Genomic DNA, 20,853 nt, shown 5'->3' on the forward strand with positions numbered 1-20,853 from the left:
TTTCATAAACTCGAGACATCAATCCATAACTCATACAGACACAGATTTTTAATCAATATTTTCACAAACGATTATTATTTCTACGCTGACGTGCTGGACGTTCCTCCTGATCGGCGCCGACTACAGGTACAGCCCCTCTGGTGTTCCCTCCTGTTTCTTGTACAGGACGTTCTCCTTTGACTTCTTAAAGTCCTCGTTGGTCACCTTCATCCTCCTCTCCCTCAGCGCCATGAGACCTGCTTCGGTACAGATGGCCTGAAACACAGGAGCAGAAACGTTCTCATCTTTCTGAAGGTCGCACCATGGCGGTTCTCCAGGTAGAAAGTGTGAGCGATGAGGACTAGAAGAGGAACGCCAGTGGTGAAGGTGTCTACCTTTATATCAGCGCCCGACAGGTCGTCCTTGGCCAGGATCAGGTCGTCCAGGATCACATCTTCAGCAACAGTCATGCGGCTGGTGTGGATCTGGAAAATCCTGCGTTTGGTCTTCTCGTCTGGGAGCGGAAACTCGATCTTGCGGTCGATCCGGCCTTCAGAAAAGAGGCAGTTAGAGATGATCAGGTGACTGACTGGAGGAGACCTCTACACCGAAAAGACACCTGGTCGAATGAGGGCGGGGTCCAGCGTCTCGATCCTGTTGGTGGCCATGATGACCTTGACGTCGCCTCTGGAGTCAAATCCGTCCAGCTGGTTGAGCAGCTCCAGCATGGTCCTCTGGATCTCCCGCTCGCCCCCGGAGTTCGAGTCGTACCTGCAGAGGAACGGACGATCGCGTCAGGCCACGCCTGCGGCTGACCAGCATGCCATCATGTGGACGGGTCATGGGTCATTTCTGGAGATCTCCAGCGTTCATCGGTGGAGTTTGGGATATTTGGTTCTCGGGTGGAATGTATGGGGGAAAAAAAAGCCACTGAAGTTTAAAAAAAAAAGAAAAAAAAAAAAAAGAAGTGATTGTCACATGTAATGCACAGCAGCACAGCACACGGTGCACACAGTGAAAATTGTCCTCTGCATTTAACCATCACCCTGAGTGAGCAGTGGGCAGCCATGACAGGTGCCCGGGGAGCAGTGTGTGGGGACGGTGCTTTACTCAGTGGCACCTCAGTGGATCGGGATTCGAACCGGCAACCTTCTGTTTACGGGGCCGCTTCCTTAACCGCTAGGCCACCACTGCCCCAATAATATTACATCATAAAAATTGTAATTTACTATTTACTGGAAAAAAATTATTCACGTGCCAACGGCGTGGAATTATTGTCTACTGAGGCATGGCGGTCCAGAGTTACCAGGTCTGGAGCGTTGGAGATACCCCGGAGCAGAACTCCATCAGATGGAGCGTTGACGTCCATGAAGGATAAATGATGTTATTCAGGTGGTGTAGGGCGGCTCTGCGTTGACCAGACACGCCCCGCCATGGCGAGGCATGGCCGTCACCTCCGCTCATCGTGGCCCGATGCTAATTCTCCATGGCGGTGTGGTCAGGTCCCATGGCGCTCACGCTTCCGTACTCGGTTGTCCGATGTGACGCGTGGGTGCCGCTCGCCTCCCTCAAACGTGTCTGGACGTGGCGGCCAAAGGACGTCCACTTCTACGCCTTCCTGTGACTCGGCTCAGTGGTCAAGTCAGTCTGACAGAACTTCCTTCTTGAAGCCTCGCGATGTCAAGATGTCAACTGCATACTATACTACATATATCCGCAAACAGAAATGTAGGAATTCTGGCTGAACCAGGAATTTTTGGCCAATTCATGAATCAAACACCTGTTTTGCCGTTCAGTTCCTTGTTGGAGAGCAAGTTTACATTTGTGGTCCATATTAGTTAGTTCATCTAAATCTTCTCTAAAGAGGAAGGTCTTGAGCTGCCGTGTGAAGGTGCTCAGTGACTGAGCTGGAAGTTCATTCCACCACCGAGGGGCCAAGACGGAGAAGAGTCTAGATGAGGGTCTTCCTTTTACCTTCAGAGATGGAGGGACCAGGCGAGCAGTACTGGAGGCTCGGAGTATACGAGGTGCAGTGCGAGGTGTAATAAGGGCTGTGAGGTAGGATGGTGCTACTCCATGGTTGCCTTCGTAATTTTGGAAATTTGGACGTGCGTTTATGGACGGTCGCGGCACATTCTCGGTCGATCCCAAAATTTAACCCAGAAGCTGAATATCCCAAACATTTGGTGAGTAGGATGAATGATTAACCTCTGACCTCTTTGTACCGATGGCGTCGATCTCGTCGATAAACACGATGGACGGGGCGTGTTCCTCAGCCACTCGGAAGAGTTCTCGCACCAGCTTAGGGCCGTCGCCCAGGTACTTCTGGATGAGCTCAGAGCCGACGACGCGCAGGAACGTCGCCGACGTCTGATTGGCCACCGCCTTCGCCAACAGCGTCTTACCTACAGCGGCGGGAGACGAATTAAATCTCGCGCCGCCTCCCATGCATCATGATGACGGGAACCAGGAGACGGAACTGGCTAACTAACTCCTCTCACCAGTTCCTGGGGGGCCGTACAGGATCACGCCTTTGGGGGGTTTGATGCCCATCTCCTCATAGTACTCGGGGTGCGTGAGGGGCAGCTCCACCGACTCCTGAAACGAACGCAGGGCGGGACAATGTCACGTTTCGTTATTATAGCAGAAGTGCAAGTATGGAAAAGCGGATGCGGTGAAAGCTGAATCCAGCGACCATTTCAGCTGGGAAGTGACCACGCCCACCTTAATCTCCTGGATCTGATTATCCAGCCCGCCGATATCAGCATACGTCTCCTGTGGAGCTTTCTCCACCTTCATTACGGTAACCAGCGGGTCTGTGTCGTCCATCAGGACCCCGATGACAGCATGCACCTGCTCACACACACAAGTACAGAACCAATCAGCAACCGACCCCTGACGCTGGAGAAGATTCGGCTGTGGACGGGACAGCGGTGGCCTAGCGGGTAAGGAAGGTTCTCACCTTGTGGTTCAGAAGCACAGAGCAGCCCGGCTCCAGCAGGTCTTTGTCCACAAAGGACAGGATGCTGACGTAGTGCTCCGAGCCCACCGACGTAGAGACGATGGCGTGGTTGTCATCGATGATCTCCTCCAGGGTGCCCACTGACATAGGCGTACCTCTCAGGTCATCGACCTTTGACCTTTCTTCCTGCAGGGAGATGATTTCAATCATTGCAGACCAGTGAAGAAGAACAGCGTAAAGTGGCCATTACGGGTTCAGGCCCCAACCTCCTGTTTCTCCTCCAGAGGCTTCATCTGCTCCTGGTTCCTGATGAACTCCTCCTCCATCAGCAGGTAGTCTTTAATGCGCTCCTGCTTCAGCAGCTTCAGACGACACTGTGTGTGTGGGGTCACTGAGGCAGAGACAGGAAGACAGAGACCTTCACCAGCACCACATATTCAACATTTAAAGGTCCCCTGCTTTTATGTGGGTCTTGTTGGTCCCCTAATTCTGTATCTGAAGTCTCTTGGTGCAGAATTACAGCCACTTTGACCCAGTCCCACAGTGTCTGTAGATTTATATGCTAATGAGGAGGAGAGCGGCCAATAGACGTTAAAATTACGTCATCAACACAATCCACCAACCACAATGTTTGGTACAGACAGGAAGTCGTGTCAGCATTTTTCCACAACAAATAAAATGAACCCGCCGGTTCTTCAGAGTCTCGCGTGACGGAACTAAAAATACATTTGTGCTCATTTTTACATCCAAACAACTGCAACGCTTCACACGTCATAACGGGACAAATTCCAGACCAGACTGTCTGAGCTGCGGCTCTCTGAACGGTGAAGCAGAACGACCAAAACACTCTTTACACCGACCGCCATTTCTAGCCACTGCAGGACTATAGACCGTCTGGGGGACTCGTATTAATGTTCAATCATCTCACAAAGTCACATTTTTTATGTCAGGGGACCTTTAAAACAACCTCACTTCAACCAGAGAACCAATCCAATATAGGGTGGTAGTAGCCTAGTGGGTAACCAGAAGAGCCAGGTTCAAATCCCACTTACTACCATCGTGTCCCTGAGCAGGACACTTAACCCGGAGTTGCTCCAGGGGGACACTGTCCCTGTAACTACTGACTCTGGATAAGGGCGTCTGATAAAAGCTGTGAAAAATCCAGCATGTCACCAAAGATCTCCGCACCCAGAGGCAGCTTGCTGGCAGCATCTGGACCTTTCGTCTTCTTCTTTCTCTTCCCGACCCGGGTGGGAATCGGCGGCTCGTACTTCTTCTTCTTGTCCTGGGTGAAGAGGGGGGGACATGTTTTCCAGAATTCACCATGCGCCACAGCTCACGACGAGATGGAAACTCACTTTGTCATCCTTCTTCCCACCGCCGGGTCCGTGTCCGCCGCTCTGGTTCTGACCCTGCAAAGAACGGACCCGTTTCAGGCTTTTAATCTTCACTCAACATGCTGCATAAAACCAACCTGAACGAAGCGCTTTAGACAAAACGACAAAAACCAAATCTGCTGCCTCACTCACCATCGTCGCTTGTTTTTTCTGACGCGTCGCCCAAAATCTGCGTCACTTTAACACGTGACCCGTCACAGTCCGCGCCCCTTGCGGCCGGACGCGGTTACTGCAGGCTTCCCCGTTAATTACGCTGAAATCAAATTATCTTCATTAGTGATTTAAATCATTAGAAGATGCGGGCATTAGATGCAGCCCATTATCAAATTATTTTATATAAAATTAAATTATGTATTATTCTGTGTCTGGAACATATAAAGCACAGCAAACACCGGAAAGATCAATCTGGTGCTGCTGGACGCCCCTTGCGGCCGGACGCGGTTACTGCAGGCTTCCCCGTTAATTACACTGAATTCAAATTAAAGTGAAGTGATTGTCACATGTGATACACAGCAGCACAGCACACGATGCTCACTGTGAAATTTGTCCTCTGCATTTAACCCATCACCCTGAGTGAGCAGTGGGCAGCCATGACAGGCGCCCGGGGAGCAGTGTGTGGGGACGGTGCTTTGCTCAGTGGCACCTCAGTGGCACCTTGGCGGATCGGGAATCGAACCTGCAACCTTCTGATTGCGGCCAGACGCGGTTACTGCAGGCTTCCCCTTAATTACACTGAATTCAAATTGTCTTCATTAATGATTTAAATCATTAAAGCACAGCAAACACCAGAAAGATAGTTTTTTTTCAGAATATTCAGAATTTGAAGCACCTCGGTGATTTAATTCTCGTCACATCGCTTCAAAGGCTGTGTTTGTTCAAACGGCTCTCCATTCGCCTGTGGCTTTTGAAAAGATTTTTGTAGCCCTTCATTCCGATTTTAATCAGGTGTGTCCAGCATTCCCTCTTTATGAAATATGAATGTGACAAATTCATTTTTGTGTTCTCTGCAGTGTAGGACTAATAAAAATATCTCTGTAACCTTTGCAGGAGCACTTCATTTCACCCTCCAAGAGCAGCTCCAACTCTTTTGTACGGGGGGCATTAGCATTCGCTCATTACGAGGCTCTGGCAGCAGCGGTGGCGCGTTCACATTTATCTTTTCAAACATAAAAAGGTAATAACGGCGCCTGGCACGGGGAATACACCTCCGACTGATGGAATATGGAAATGGGCCGTGTTTGTGCACATTGGCACGTGAATCCTCGGCCCGTTCGTCTGCAGGCCGCGATTCATCAGCCTGCGGTGTCTGAACTCTTGTAAATGGAGTTGTTTCACTCGGGCGGCCCTGTTGTAAGTCTTTAAATGTGATTAATAACCGTACATTAGTGCAAATAAATGATGGCAATAAAGAAGGGGGCTTTGCACCTCACCTGCAAGCTCTGCAGCCTGCACATCTGACACCGCTTCCGCACCAGCATCTTTCCGGTAGAAACGGCGACTTCTGGGGCTGCGGTTCGAATCCCGAGCCGCCGAGGTGCCACTGAGCAAAGCACTGCTCCCCAAGCGCCTGTCATGGTGCCCACTGCTCACTCAGGGTGATGGGTTAAATACAGAGGACACGTGTCACGTGTGTGCTGTGCTGCAGTGTATCACAATGACAATCACGTCACTTTCATGTGAAGTGCATTTATGTCGTTTGTGTAGAAGTAGGACAGTAGGACAATGAAAGACAGCAGCAGTTGCAGTGCTGAATGAAGGAGCTGTTGTGTCGTGAAGCTCATTCCTCCATCTGGGATCTCCTTGTATGTTGGGTCCACAGGTGAAGGCCACTCTGTTGGTGAGCAACTACAGCATTTACCAGACGCCCTTATACAGGGGGACTTACAACCAGTAGTTACAGGGACAGTGTCCCCCTGGAGACACTCAGGGTTAAGTGTCTTGCTCAGGGACACGATGGTAGTAAGTGGGGTTTGAACCTGGGTCTTCTGGTTCATAGGCGAGTGTGTTACCTGCTAGGCTACTACCACCCTAGGCTTTAACCTACTAAATCCAGCTCTAGAAATGGAAGAAAATACATTTCTGAGTTCTTTTGGGTTAAGAACTCTTTTTCTAGAACATTATCCAGAGAGTGAGAGAGTGAAGCTGCACGGCTGACCACAGTGTTCCTGCAGGAAGGCGCTTCTCTATGGAACATCACGGCTGAAAACCTTCAGCTCCGCACACCGTCAGTCACACACTGCTACACAATTACCTTGTCACCTGTCCCAGGGGACACCCGAGCACGCAGAACGTGCTTCATCAGGGTGTCGGTGCCCGAGGAGAACTTACATAAAGGACACCACACACACACACACACGCAGACACCACCAGCTCAGTTGTGGCTGTGAAGCTGGAGCTTTTTTAACAACAGAACCCGTCATGGACTGTGAGGTTCCGCTGAGCTTCTTTACTGAGAACCGCAGCCCCGTGGCGCCAGGAGGACACCAGGAGGACGCCCGAGGCGTCGGAAGAGGTGAGAAGTTCCCACGTGTTCCAGCTGCTCTGCTGGTTCTGCCTCCAGCAGGTGGAGGTGTGTGACCACTGCAGGCTCGGCCTGAAGGTTTCTGGACCACTTCTCTCACGTTCTCACGTTCCCATAGACCTGCAGGACTGGACCAAGTGGTCAGTGTTTATTCCATCAGCGGGCAGATAAAGGCACAGCTGACAACGTGTGATCTACAGCGCAATTAAATCCTGCATTCACCCTCCATTTATCCCCGTCTTTTACGAACGTTCTCCCCATCATCTCCCTCCTGCCTCCCTGGCTGCAGGTGACATGTTACTGCAGCAGAAGCTCCACGCTGAAGAAGGTCAAGAGCTGCCCCTCCTCTGTGAACCCGCAGAACCAGAAACCTCTGTTCTGCTGATGCAGGAGCCCCAAGTCGGAACTTGAGAGCACGGAGCAGAGCTTCTGGAGATCTGGTTATTTCTACAGAAGATGTACTGGACACCAAACTCCTGCCGCGTGCTATGTTGGCGATGTTCACCCACGATGCACCTAAGGCCGTTGATGGAGTTCTGACACCGTCAGACCGAGAACGCCACGCTGTGAAGGACGGGGAAGCAGCCCCCCCAGCAGCTGAAAGATGAAAGAGGTGTTTAGTGAAACACACAGCACGAAACCCCAGAGGAGGATCCGAATTTGATGAATTTTTTCTCCACCGTTTGCTACAGAAAGCTGCATGTCAGGCTGCGTGTTTACCACTGTGGGCTTTATGATCTCCGCACGTCAACATGAAATATTGAGATCCCCCATCTTCCCCTGGGTCCCCGCTGCTTCCTGCCGCTGTGAAGCTTGTGTTGCTGCTCGCCGCCGCGCTCCTTCTCTGCTGTTCGCGGACAGGAAGTAAAGTTTCCCGGTCGGGGTCACGGGCCTCCGGGGCAGCGAGAAGTGACCGCTCCCCGAGCGTCCGGCTGTGAGGTGAGATGCATGAACCCGATGTCCTCTCTATCTTCACCGTCCGCCACGATGTGACTCCATTACGTGACCCTGTCAGGCGGGGTAATTACGCAGGGCGCCGCGTGCCGCCCAGGCCCCAGCTCCTCCATTAAGAAGCCATTACAGCGAGTGCGGTGACATACAGCCCACTATTAAAAAAGATTGCAGCGACCCACACGCTGGAGGAGGAGCGTCCTTCACTTTTCACTTCATGCAATTACTGCTGGTCCCTCTGCAGCGCCGGCTACGGCGGGGACATTCCCTACGTGTTACTGTGTCAAGTACACAAGTTTACTCCATCTCAGCACCATGCAGCTGATGAAACATCACCGCCGACCACCTGAAAACAAGACATGGATGAACTAATATTAATAATGTACCAATAAAACAACATTTAAACAACATCCAGCGACATATTTAAACCAGACAGGATAAAACCATGAGTTAAACCAGGCGAGATGAACCAGAGAGTTAAACCAGGCGAGATGAACCAGAGAGTTAAACCAGGCGAGATGACCCAGAGAGTTAAACCAGGCGAGATGAACCAGAGAGTTAAACCAGGCGAGATGAACCAGAGAGTTAAACCAGGCGAGATGACCCAGAGAGTTAAACCAGGCAAGATGACCCAGAACGTTAAACCAGGCGAGATGAACCAGAGAGTTAAACCAGGTGGGATGAAGCAGAGAGTTAAACCAGGCGAGATGAACCAGAGAGTTAAACCAGGCGAGATGAACCAGAGTGTTAAACCAGGCGAGATGAACCAGAGAGTTAAACCAGGCGAGATGACCCAGAGAGTTAAACCAGGCGAGATGAACCAGAGAGTTAAACCAGGCGAGATGAACCAGAGTGTTAAACCAGGCGAGATGACCCAGAACGTTAAACCAGGCGAGATGAACCAGAGAGTTTAACCAGGCAGGATGAACCAGAGCGTTAAACCAGGCGGGATGAACCAGAGAGTTAAACCAGGCGAGATGACCCAGAACGTTAAACCAGGCGAGATGACCCAGAACGTTAAACCAGGCGGGATGAACCAGAGAGTTAAACCAGGCGAGATGAACCAGAGTGTTAAACCAGGCGAGATGAACCAGAGAGTTAAACCAGGCGAGATGAACCAGAACGTTAAACCAGGCGAGATGAACCAGAGCGTTAAACCAGGCGAGATGAACCAGAGAGTTAAACCAGGCGAGATGAACCAGAACGTTAAACCAGGCGAGATGAACCAGAGCGTTAAACCAGGCGAGATGAACCAGAGAGTTAAACCAGGCGAGTTGAACCAGAGAGTTAAACCAGGCGAGATGACCCAGAACGTTAAACCAGGCGAGATGAACCAGAGAGTTTAACCAGGCGAGATGAACCAGAGTGTTAAACCAGGCGGGATGAACCAGAGAGTTAAACTAGACGAGATGAACCAGAGTTAAACCAGGTGAGATGAACCAGAGAGTTAAACTAGACGAGATGAACCAGAGTTAAACCAGGTGAGATGAACCAGAGAGTTAAACTAGACGAGATGAACCAGAGTTAAACCAGGTGAGATGAACCAGAGAGTTAAACTAGACGAGATGAACCAGAGTTAAACCAGGTGGGATGAACCAGAGAGTTAAACTAGACGAGATGAACCAGAGTTAAACCAGGCGGGATGAACCAGAGTGTTAAACCAGGTGAGATGAACCAGAGAGTTAAACCAGGTGGGATGAACCAGAGAGTTAAACTAGACGAGATGAACCAGAGTTAAACCAGGTGAGATGAACCAGAGAGTTAAACCAGGCAGGATGAACCAGAGAGTTAAACCAGGCGAGATGAACCAGAGTGTTAAACCAGGCGAGATGACCCAGAACGTTAAACCAGGCGAGATGAACCAGAGAGTTTAACCAGGCAGGATGAACCAGAGCGTTAAACCAGGCGGGATGACCCAGAGAGTTAAACCAGGCGAGATGAACCAGAGAGTTAAACCAGGCGAGATGAACCAGAGTGTTAAACCAGGCGAGATGACCCAGAACGTTAAACCAGGCGAGATGAACCAGAGAGTTTAACCAGGCAGGATGAACCAGAGCGTTAAACCAGGCGGGATGAACCAGAGAGTTAAACCAGGCGAGATGACCCAGAACGTTAAACCAGGCGAGATGAACCAGAGTGTTAAACCAGGTGAGATGAACCAGAGAGTTAAACTAGACGAGATGAACCAGAGTTAAACCAGGTGAGATGAACCAGAGAGTTAAACTAGACGAGATGAACCAGAGTTAAACCAGGTGAGATGAACCAGAGAGTTAAACTAGACGAGATGAACCAGAGTTAAACCAGGTGGGATGAACCAGAGAGTTAAACTAGACGAGATGAACCAGAGTTAAACCAGGCGGGATGAACCAGAGTGTTAAACCAGGTGAGATGAACCAGAGAGTTAAACCAGGTGGGATGAACCAGAGAGTTAAACTAGACGAGATGAACCAGAGTTAAACCAGGTGAGATGAACCAGAGAGTTAAACTAGACGAGATGAACCAGAGTTAAACCAGGTGGGATGAACCAGAGAGTTAAACTAGACGAGATGAACCAGAGTTAAACCAGGTGAGATGAACCAGAGAGTTAAACTAGACGAGATGAACCAGAGTTAAACCAGGTGGGATGAACCAGAGAGTTAAACTAGACGAGATGAACCAGAGTTAAACCAGGCGGGATGAACCAGAGTGTTAAACCAGGTGAGATGAACCAGAGTGTTAAACCAGGTGGGATGAACCAGAGAGTTAAACCAGGTGGGATGAACCAGAGAGTTAAACTAGACGAGATGAACCAGATTTAAACCAGGCGGGATGAACCAGAGAGTTAAACCAGGTGGGATGAACCAGAGAGTTAAACTAGACGAGATGAACCAGAGTTAAACCAGGCGGGATGAACCAGAGAGTTTAACCACCATTGTGGGTAGCATTAGAAGCTGTTGTCCATCATGTGTGTTGGTCATTGGTGGTCAATTTCTGAACCATTCCTAAATCACAACCTAAAAAAAAAATTCCTAATCCTCTTCTGATTATGTACGCACACAAAACACTTAAAGACAAGTGGTGGACAGCTGAAGTCATTTTTCGTGGCTTCGTGGGGACACCGTGTGACGCTGGGAAAGGGGGGCGTCGCCGCTTCAGGACGATCATTTACTCCTGGTTCTGTATTCATCACTGACAGTGCAGAGATCATTTGAGTTTCCTGTGGAACACGTCTTCTTTCATCTTCATTAAAGGAGCAGAAAGGGTAAAGAGGACACTGACAAACACCCGTAATGAAAAAGCTGCTGATGCTGGTAAACCTGCTACAATTAAAAGCCTCATCTGCTGCTGAAATGTCAATCCAATTCTTTCCTCAAGGTTGTCCTGTCCTGTCCCTGCCCAGCTGCTCCACCAGATCATCATCATCATAATCATCATATTTTGATTATAATTGATTCCAACTGCAGAGCCACCAGTCCACAAAAGCTGAGTGGGCTTGGACCTGGATGGTCTTTGGATGGGAGATCTTCATGGTAAGCCTGGTTGCTGCAGGACATGGTGGATCATAGCTGATCAAAGCTGCACATCAATGAAGTTGAGGAAGTTCAGTCTGACCATAAGGCATTCTCTTCACCCACAATGTTTATAGGCTTAGTCACAGGCCCACTAATCCCAGACACCATGTCCTTTTCTTCTTCCCATGATTCCTGCTGCACCTCCAGGCAGAAAATGTTCAGAGAGCAAACACATTAACTTCCAGCATGCAGCAGGAACAGAAAAACACACACTTCGGTGGGGCCGAGAGGAAAATGTCCATCAGTGGCGCTGGGATGGGGGTTTTTCATGGTCGCTGCCTCACAAATGACAGCAGGCATCAGAAAGAAGATTTACAGCACTTACTCCACCCAGCAGAGGGCAGAACTCCGGAAAAGCCGGCAGAGCGTGTAAACTCCAGCAGAAAATGCATGGCAACGCGTCTTTATAATATTTAATAAACCTCACGTCTCAGTCGTGAAGTGTCGTATGAGAAAGCAGCACTAGGTGGCGCTGTCCGGTGTGAGGTTATCGGCGTAGCGTGTCCACAGGTTGACATTCACGGTTTTATTTATGAAATTTGGCGCCGTTATGATGCACGACGCCTTTACTGAACTGAATCCTTTACTGAACTGGGACTGTCACACCGCTGCCTATAGACGGGGGGGGGGACATTATAACGGAACATCATGAACAGTAAAGAGGAAACGAGGTTTCTCGGGAGCCGCAACACAAGTGCCAACAGGAAAAAAGAGCAACAATACAACCCGTGTCCCTGAGCAAGACACTTAACCCTGAGTGTGTCCAGGGGGGGACTGTCCCTATAACTACTGATTGTATGTCGCTCTGGATAAGGGCGTCTGGGGCAGTGGTGGCCTAGCGGTTAATAAGAAGGTTCGAATCCCGATCCGCCAAGGTGCCACTGAGGTGCCACTGAGCAAAGCACCGTCCCCACACACTGCTCCCCGGGCGCCTGTCATGGCTGCCCACTGCTCACTCAGGGTGATGGGTTAAATGCGGAGGACAAATTTCACTGTGTGCACCATGTGCTGTGCTACTGTGTCTCACAAGTGACAATCACTTCACTTTAAATGCTGTAAAAACATTGATAGATTGATATTTTATGGACACTTTTTATTTTTAAATGCTGTTGGGTCGTTATATGTTTTTAGTCAATGTGACCAGAGTTTAAAATGTCATTTTGTCCTGGACGCTGACACGATCGGCCTCACACAGTCCCAACCGAACTGTATTCTCTGCGGGACACTTGATGGACATCGGTCACTTGATGCTGCTTTAAGTTATTGTGCAGAACAAAGGAGAATGTCAACCGACCTGGGCCAAGATAAGAGAGAAAAAGGAGGAGGAGGAGGAGGAGGAAGATCCCCATCATTCAGCTGGCCTGCCAATAGAGCAGCACAAACACGGTCGAGTCAAGGCGACCGCCGAACGGCATTCATCTCTTCCACAAAGGACACCCATCCCACCGCCATGTCACCTTCACAGATCTGCTGAGTTCCGTCCCACGTCCCCAGCAGCTTACACACAGGCCGAGTGACAGTGTGTGTCTGTGTGCGCTCGGCGTCTTTAATAAAGTGGCCGGCGTGTTTGTGGCTGTCGGCCCTCGTAATTGCCTGCCACCACGTCTTCTCTGGTGGGGCCGTGGTGGCCTAGCAGTTAAGGAAGCGTAATCAGAAGGTTGCTGGTTCGAATCCCGATCCGCCACTGAGGTGCCACTGAGCAAAGCACCGTCCCCACACACTGCTCCCCGGGCGCCTGTCATGGCTGCCAACTGCTCACTCAGGGTGATGGGTTAAATACAGAGGACAAATTTCACTCTGTGCTCCGTGTGCTGTGCTGCTGTGTATCACAAGTGACAATCACTTCACTTTTTTGTTGTCCTTTACTGAGCGCGGCGCCTTGTTGCCAGGTTGGACTGAATGGTGCCATGTTGACTGCACATGACAGCTGCCTGGTCACACGTTTCACTGTGGAGGAGGATTTATAATATATCAATATGAGAATTGAATTAGTCGTCAGAGTGGTGCCACCGAGGTCCCCACGCGCCGCTCCCAGGCACCTTTCTTGGCTGCCCACTGCTCACTAAGGTGATGGGATAAATGCAGAGGAGACATGTCACCGTGTCACAGTGACAAATTCACAATCCGTTTTTATCACTGTTCGCCACACAGAAATTCCTCCTCGGTCTCGGCTCGTCTCTTTACTCTGCGCCGTCACTTCTGCTGTTTTCTCTCTTGAAGGCCATTACGAGTGTGAGTGTGTGTTCTGTGATTCCCGTATTTCACATGAAACACCGGGCAGCAGCTGAGACATTTTATCTGGCAGAATCCACACCTTGGCCTGTACGGGGCGGCGAGTGTCAAGTGCATCTTCCTGTGCCACAAAATGACATTTTTGTCAATTAGACGATTATGGCGGGCGCTGATGTCATTTTGTGCAAATGCAGCGCCTGCAACCTCTGTGGAGCCTGTTCAGGTGCATCGGGACGTTCTCATAATGTTCCTCAGAGTGAGGAACTCGGCTGTTGGTGGGACCGCTCCGTTTTGCTGCCCCGTTGCACCACGGACGCTCGTGTAGGATATGGGAGGAGCCTCTGCCCGCCTTGGGGGGTCAGATGATGAGCGGGTGGCTGCAGGGGGCGGAGTCTGGGGGATTCTCTGACACGCGGCTGATTGAGGGTATGGGCTGGGTGGGTAATGAGGTTAAACGAGCCGTTTAGCGGCTAATTGAGATGTTCACGCGACCAGATAAATGACTGGGGCTTATGGGACTCCAGTCTCAGATGAGGAACAGGTGAAGAACGTGTTCCAACTGCACTGGTGGAGGGCCGGTTTATTCCTTTTATATAATGTGCGTGTGTGTGTGTGTGAGAGAGAGAGAGAAAACCACCCTGGAGCCTTCATATTAGGATTCACTCCATCTTCTCCTCCCAAGGGACAACCCTCTGGCACCGAGAAAGAAAGAGAGAACACACACACACACACACACGCGCAACACAAACAGTCACAGAAACACACAGATAGTCTCTCCACAACCCCACATTCTGCTCTCACACTCCTATTCATCTTCCTCCAAAAGCATAAATCACACACACACGCGTACGCACACACACACACACACACACACACACACACACACACACTTCTGCCCCCTCTCGCTGCCTCTGCAGGCTGTGAATAGAAATGAGTTGACTCATTCTGACTCATTTCTGCTTTAGTACCAAGTTCTTAAACTCATCTGAAGAACCGATCTGGAACGTAGCACCTGACGGATGGGGTGGGGGGGCGTGGCCCTGAACGGGTGTGGTAGTAGCCTAGTGGGTTACACATTTACATTTACATTTACATTTACTGCATTTGGCAGACGCCCTTATACAGAGCGACTTACAACGTGCTTAAGTTACCATGGATGAAGTGGTCAGTTCTGGTTCACTAGGACCCTCAACTATGAATACAATCTTTTTATTCACTCTGTTCTAGTTTCTATGCAGACGTCAGACAAGAAGAAAATTACAATTTAATCTAAATATTCTTTAAAGAGGAAGGTCTTGAGCTGCAGTGTGAAGGTGCTCAGTGGCTGAGCTGTTCTGACCTCGAGGGGAAGTTCATTGCACCACCGAGGGGCCAAGACGGAGAAGAGTCTAGATGAGAGTCTAGATGAGCAGGACACTTAACCCTGACTGTCCCTGTAACTACTGACTGTAAGTTGCTCTGGATAAGAGCGTAAATGCTGTAAATGAAAATGTAATGTGTCCAATGAAAGTTAAAGTCAAGTGAACGTCATTGTGATACACAGCAGCACAGCACACGGTGACACGGTGAAACGCGTCCTCTGTATTTAACCGTCACCCTTCCTGAGCAGTGGGCACCATGACAGGCGCCCGGGGAGCAGTGTGTGGGGACGGGACCTTCGTCAAGGGGACCTAATGGCAAAGGGGACCTTGGCGGGTCGGGATTCGAACTGGCAACCTTCTGATTACGGGGCCACTTCCTTAACCGCTAGGACACCGCTGCCCCTGTGCTGGAAGTGGGAAAGTACATACAGCACATGATCCTGTAATGCTCCATATGAGTTTTCTAGGGAGGTCTTCCTTGTGTCCCTCATATTTGTGTGAGAGACGTGTCCTCTGTAGTGGCTGGAATGCCCATTGAGACATACAAACATAAACCGTTGTTGTTGGTGTTGGTTCCACCGCGGAAAAGAGTCCAGATGCATATTTCACCGTTTGCTGTCACCCCTGTGGTTCGGTTCTCGCCCCTGCTGTAGGTGCTGACCCACCCTGTCACCCTCCTGTCTCCAGTCACACCTCCCACCTGTCTCCTCCCCCACCTCCACTGGCCCTGGGGCTTCTCCACACACACACACACACACACCAGACTACCATACTGCTGCACACACACATGTATCAGCACTCTCACTGCGGTGTGTGTTTTTCTCTCCGTTCTTCTCTTCCCTCCGCGTTTCACTCCAGTCTGCATCTTCTCAGCGTCTCTCTGCTCAGAGACGGAGATCAGAAGCTCCGCCGTGTCTCCCGGGAGGCCGAGAGTCGGAGGGAGTCGGAACTCAACAGAACCGACATTATCAAGCAGCGGCGGTGGCTTATACAGCGGATACAAACATAACAGAGAGTTCAGATCACACACACACACACACACACACACACGTGCACCGTTCACACTCGCCGCTCCTCTTGCTGCAACATTTCTACCTGTATTGGATTATTGGTATTTTATATATATATATATGCATATCTGCACATGCTGAATACAGTTTCCCGGGTTTTTGTCTGTGTACTTTCTACGCCAAAAAAAACAGGAAAGCGGGAGGGAAACGCTACAAATGTTTTTAATGAAACAACTACTACATTTATTTCTTATTTAGCCCAAAATCACGTACGGCACGTCTCAATGGGCTTTGACAGGCCCAACAGTCGACACCCAACACACTTGAGCCTTCTGCACACAGGGAAAAACTCCATTAAAATTCCCGCTCTGACCTAAATATGAATCGGCGTCCGGTGTGGGAGGAGTTAAGCAAAGACAGGCTCCTCCTACACGACCACGGGACGTAACAAACACATTTATATCACCAAAGTGGAAAAAAGGTCAAACAAATAAAATGTAATTAATTTACACAATAAATGAACAATATTCGTATTCAGGAAGAAATGCCTGTGACTGTGATCTGCTGCAGGAACAACCCTGACCTCTGACCCCTGCTCTTGTCGGGTTGATGTTGCTTTATGACCCGGGGAGGCGGGAATGGCCGTCTCCGTACACACACAGACAGAAAGACTGGGTGTGACGGGACGCTTGTCTGTGAGTGCGTGCGGGGAGGAAAGCGGAGGAGGGTGGAGGACACAATAGGAGCCCGGATGCTTTCATCCCTTCGTTTGCTTTTATTTTTCTGCCACCGTGCAGGGTAATTGAAGCAGACACTTTAAAACACATCTGATCTAATCCGGCTCTGGCCCCTGGCACTTGCGCGTGTTCTCCGCTCCTCTGCAACGTTCTTCTTTTCCTTTAAATACCCGGCTTTGTATAATTCATCCCCATCAGAGTGCAGGAGTGGAAAATGAATTTAATTGCTGCCGACCGCATGATCTCTGCCACTCGCTGGGAAAATGGAGCTGGGTGTTGGAGCGGCTCTCGCTCCGTTTGTCTTGGTGGGAGAACATCGGCCGACGTGACCAGTGGCACCACCTCCATCAGCCCGAAGAAGAGCTGCGCCAGTCTGATTAAGGACACACTTGGTGGGAGTCTAACTAGCGGAATAATAACCGGTATAAGAAGCCAATGTCGGAGCAGAATTACATTCCCTCCATCGATTTGCGGTTTAAAATGAAACGAGAATCCAGGCGTCTCCGCCCCCTCCATTACTGATACTCCACATGAACAGACTGAATACACGTCCTGTTCATCACCGCTTCTTGGAAAGAAAAGGAACGTTTCCAGGTCTGTCCAGTCAAATTCTGCACAATTCATGCTAATATCATTTCATATTCTCCCTGCAAATTGCCCGTTGAAATGAAATTGATTTCTGAAAGCTAGAAACTGAATGGCTTTCGCAAGTTAACTGGGGTCAAGTTACGGTTTTCAAAGTGTCACGCCTGACACCGTCCCATTTATCATTTCACATTACATTTAATAAGCATATTCAATAAAACAGACCAATTAACAACATCAAACATGTCCAACTATCCAAATAATGTCCATACATTTTTATTCGGGGGCTTATAAAATATCACGTTATTGTTTCAGTGCATTTCTGATGAAACACAAGGGGGCGGTACATACACTCACCTGACAAACTCGTTTACCTATTTAAAATCCACTGAAACGATATGAGACTGAATACAGATAAGATTTCCAAATTAATTTGACACTAGGTGTTTCAATATGGTTAAATTATTCATTACGATCTGCTTATTTTTGCAAGTGGCGGCCTGGCGGTTAAGGAAGCGGCCCCGTAATTGGAAGGTTGCCGGTTCGAAGAACAAGCCGCCAAGGTGCCACTGAGGTCCCCTTGATGAAGGTCCCGTCCCCACACACTGCTCCCCGGGCGCCTGTCATGGCCGCCCACTGCTCACCGAGGGTGATGGTTAAATGCAGAGGACACGTTTCACCGTGTTACTGTGTGCTGTGCTGCTGTGTATCACAATGACAATCACTTCACTTTCAAAGATTAGTAGAGGGGATTTAAAACATCTGATCTGTTTTAATTATTGCAGAAGTGCACATTCAAAATGAAATATGCAATTCACTTGATTTATACTTAACTAAGTATTGACTAATTATCAATAAGTGATCGGTTGATCTTGTCCTCCTTGAGTAACGCCTGTGTCGCTTTAATGGCCCTATTTTCAACCCGACGCTAAGCTTGTTTTTATTGACGTTGTAACTTCATTAACATGTTGCCAGTTTCAGCTTTAATAAACACAACATCCAACCAGAAAATTGATCTGGTTTCATATCTTTAGTGACATAAAGTGTCCGTTTCGGAGGGGAAACAGGTCAAAGTTCAGCGGAGGTTGTCGGAAACGCCGAACGGCTTCTTCAGAACGGAACATGAAAATCTTATGAGCTTCGGTGTACCACGATACTAGTGATTGGTCAGGATCTTCCTGAGCGGCTTATATCTTCCTCTGTGTTTTTAAATATGAAAGACTTTAGCCTGAATTATGAATCATTCCGAACCTGTGGCTCATATACAGATATTCACCAGCGTGAATCTCCCAGCGTTCTAAAGACACGCCTCCTGAATGGTGTTTTTACTCTTAGAACCATGGGAGGTGATGGATGGTCGGAGCTGTCACATGACATGACATTGTCTGGCCGTGGCACCGTACTTCATCATGTCAGAGGTCACAGGTCAGATGACCCAGCCCATCCAGTTGGGAGGGTAAAAGTCATCCGTGAATCTCTTCATATTTCACGTGGGCCGTGATCCTTTCTTGGAAACCGTATTTGTTCTCCGTATTCTAATGAATCGCTGGAATCCGGTGTTGTGAGGACGTTTTTAAATGCGTTTATCTGGCCGTATTAAACCTCTTTAAAATGAAGCGCAGATTGTGAGCTGCCTTTGAGCTGGTGGTATCAGGACGAATTACAGTGGGCTTCAAATTCCCTCTCCTTTCATGTTCACACAGACAGAACACGCTCTGTTCTCCGATAACGGAACCCCGCAGGTGCTGGCGCTGGATTTAGCCAGCAGGCTGTGAAATGGGAGCTACGTTCTGCAGGATATATGGTTCTCGCCGCTTCTCTTTGATCCATTGTGCGTTATCTGCAGAGAGGCGGTCGTATGTCCCCGTCCCTGCGAGGAGCTTCTTAACCCGGACCTGGGCGAGACACCCGGTCTCCGTGACATCGCAGGGAACTCCGGCAGAGACATCATTTCTCACTCGGAACCGGAGAACTGTGGCCACACAAAAGGAGAAAATGAGGTGGAGATGAAGGAGAAGAAATAAAGGGAGGGGGGTGTAGTACGAAAAATGAGCTGATGCACATGGGACATCAGGACAATTACCCATCATGCCGTTCTCTCTGTCAGTCTGTAGCTGACTGAATGTCCTGTGATGGGGCTTGTAACAGTCAGTCATAAATGAAGTGAAGTGCATGAGCCACTGCCGCCGGGTCAGAGGTGAACATGAGTGTGAAGTTGGGCGATCGGAAGGTGACCTGCAACTGGATCTTGGACTTCCTGACTGAGAGACCTCAGCATCTCCGGCACCACCACACTGAGCTCTGGAGCTCCTCAGGGCTGTGTGCTCAGTCCAATGCTGCTCACCCTGCTGGCCCACGACTGTGCAGCGATGCACAGCTCCAACCACATCATCAAGTTTGCAGAAGACACGACCGTGGTGGGTCTCATCAGCAAGGACGATGAGTCAGAAAACAGAGAGGAGGTTCAACGACTGATGGACTGGTGTAAGGTCAGATGAGAATGGACAGAGTGCTCTCCACTGATCATCAACGGATCTTGTCCTGGAATCTGAACACCAGCTCAACAGCCAAGAAAGCCCAGCAGCGTCTCTACTTCCTGTGGAGGCAGAGGAAAGCCCATCTCCCACCACCCATCCTCACCACATTCTGTAGAGGGACCATTGAGAGCATCCTGACCATCTGCATCACTGTCTGGTTTGGGAACTGCACTCCACACACCCCTCACACGCACTCTTCACCCTCCTACCACCCGGAAAAAGGTACCGAAGCATCCGGGCCCTCACTGCCAGACTCTGCAACAGCTTCATCCAACCTGAACATCTCTCGCACGAGGTCACTTTATATCAGTATGTAACGTTGTTTAAACGTTACATGTCTTTTTGGTCAACAGGATGTTCTCCTTTCCTGTGAGGCATCGAGACGCCGCCCGAGTCCTCCACGTAGAATAAACACTCCTCCAGAGGTCAGCGCACCAGCCATTGATCTGCCACGGAGGCGGGTGGAGGACGTTGGCACCGCCCCCCCATCCATCTCACTTCGGGCCGCGGTCCCACTTCATTACCAGCGCCGGACCTCCCCAACTCCCCAGACGGGCCTCCGGACCACCGTCCTCCGAGACACGGGGCGGAGACAAGGTCGGCCGGGGCGACCAGAGCAGCCACGTTCCCACGGCGACGGCCTCGGCTGAATTTATTCAGGCTGTCGCTCATGTCAAGGTGCTCTTCAGCTAATTAGTGACCAGAAGTCTGGCAGAGGACGGAAGAGGAGGAGCTTTCATTACTGACCGATCTCATAGTTCCATATTAAAACGCTTCCTGATCACATTTGCCGTTTTAATTGTGCTAATTTTATGCAGATGTCTGGAAAAACATAATTTCTGAGGAATGAAAAAAACACTAAAAGAGTTATGATGATGAAGAGAAGGTGTGGAAATGTGGTTCAGGATGCAGTGCCGTGGGATCCGGTGATATTTTATCCTCTGATCGGTTCTGCATGAAATGGTGTGTGGAAGAACAGGAGATGAGAAAGGATGGCTGTAACGTTCGGGTCAGAATGATCTAAATAAGA

At 49.7% G+C, this 20,853-nt stretch overlaps 1 protein-coding gene across 1 annotated transcript; it reads right to left on the reverse strand.

The window, feature by feature from the left end:
- Positions 1-26: 26 nt before the first annotated feature.
- LOC114790751 (26S proteasome regulatory subunit 4-like) lies at positions 27-4,529 on the reverse strand. Its single transcript, XM_028981065.1, has 11 exons — positions 4,471-4,529; positions 4,300-4,353; positions 4,130-4,226; positions 3,208-3,332; positions 2,942-3,127; positions 2,704-2,832; positions 2,481-2,577; positions 2,195-2,384; positions 599-750; positions 375-529; positions 27-255 (listed from the first exon to the last, which is right to left on the reverse strand). The coding sequence occupies exons 1-11, from the start codon at positions 4,471-4,473 to the stop codon at positions 121-123; spliced, it is 1,323 nt and encodes a 440-aa protein (XP_028836898.1). The 5' UTR covers positions 4,474-4,529; the 3' UTR covers positions 27-120.
- Between the last annotated feature and the right edge of the window lie 16,324 nt (positions 4,530-20,853).

Source organism: Denticeps clupeoides, chromosome 1, assembly GCF_900700375.1.
Source record: "Denticeps clupeoides chromosome 1, fDenClu1.1, whole genome shotgun sequence".
Classification (NCBI taxonomy): domain Eukaryota; kingdom Metazoa; phylum Chordata; class Actinopteri; order Clupeiformes; family Denticipitidae; genus Denticeps; species Denticeps clupeoides.

Coding starts and splice junctions, on each gene's coding strand:
- LOC114790751 (XM_028981065.1), bottom strand. Junction 3,333..4,129: donor TGCCAGCAAGCTGCCTCTGG/GTGCGGAGATCT, acceptor TCTCTGCCTCAG/TGACCCCACACACACAGTGT. Junction 2,578..2,703: donor ATCAGATCCAGGAGATTAAG/GTGGGCGTGGTC, acceptor CGTTCGTTTCAG/GAGTCGGTGGAGCTGCCCCT.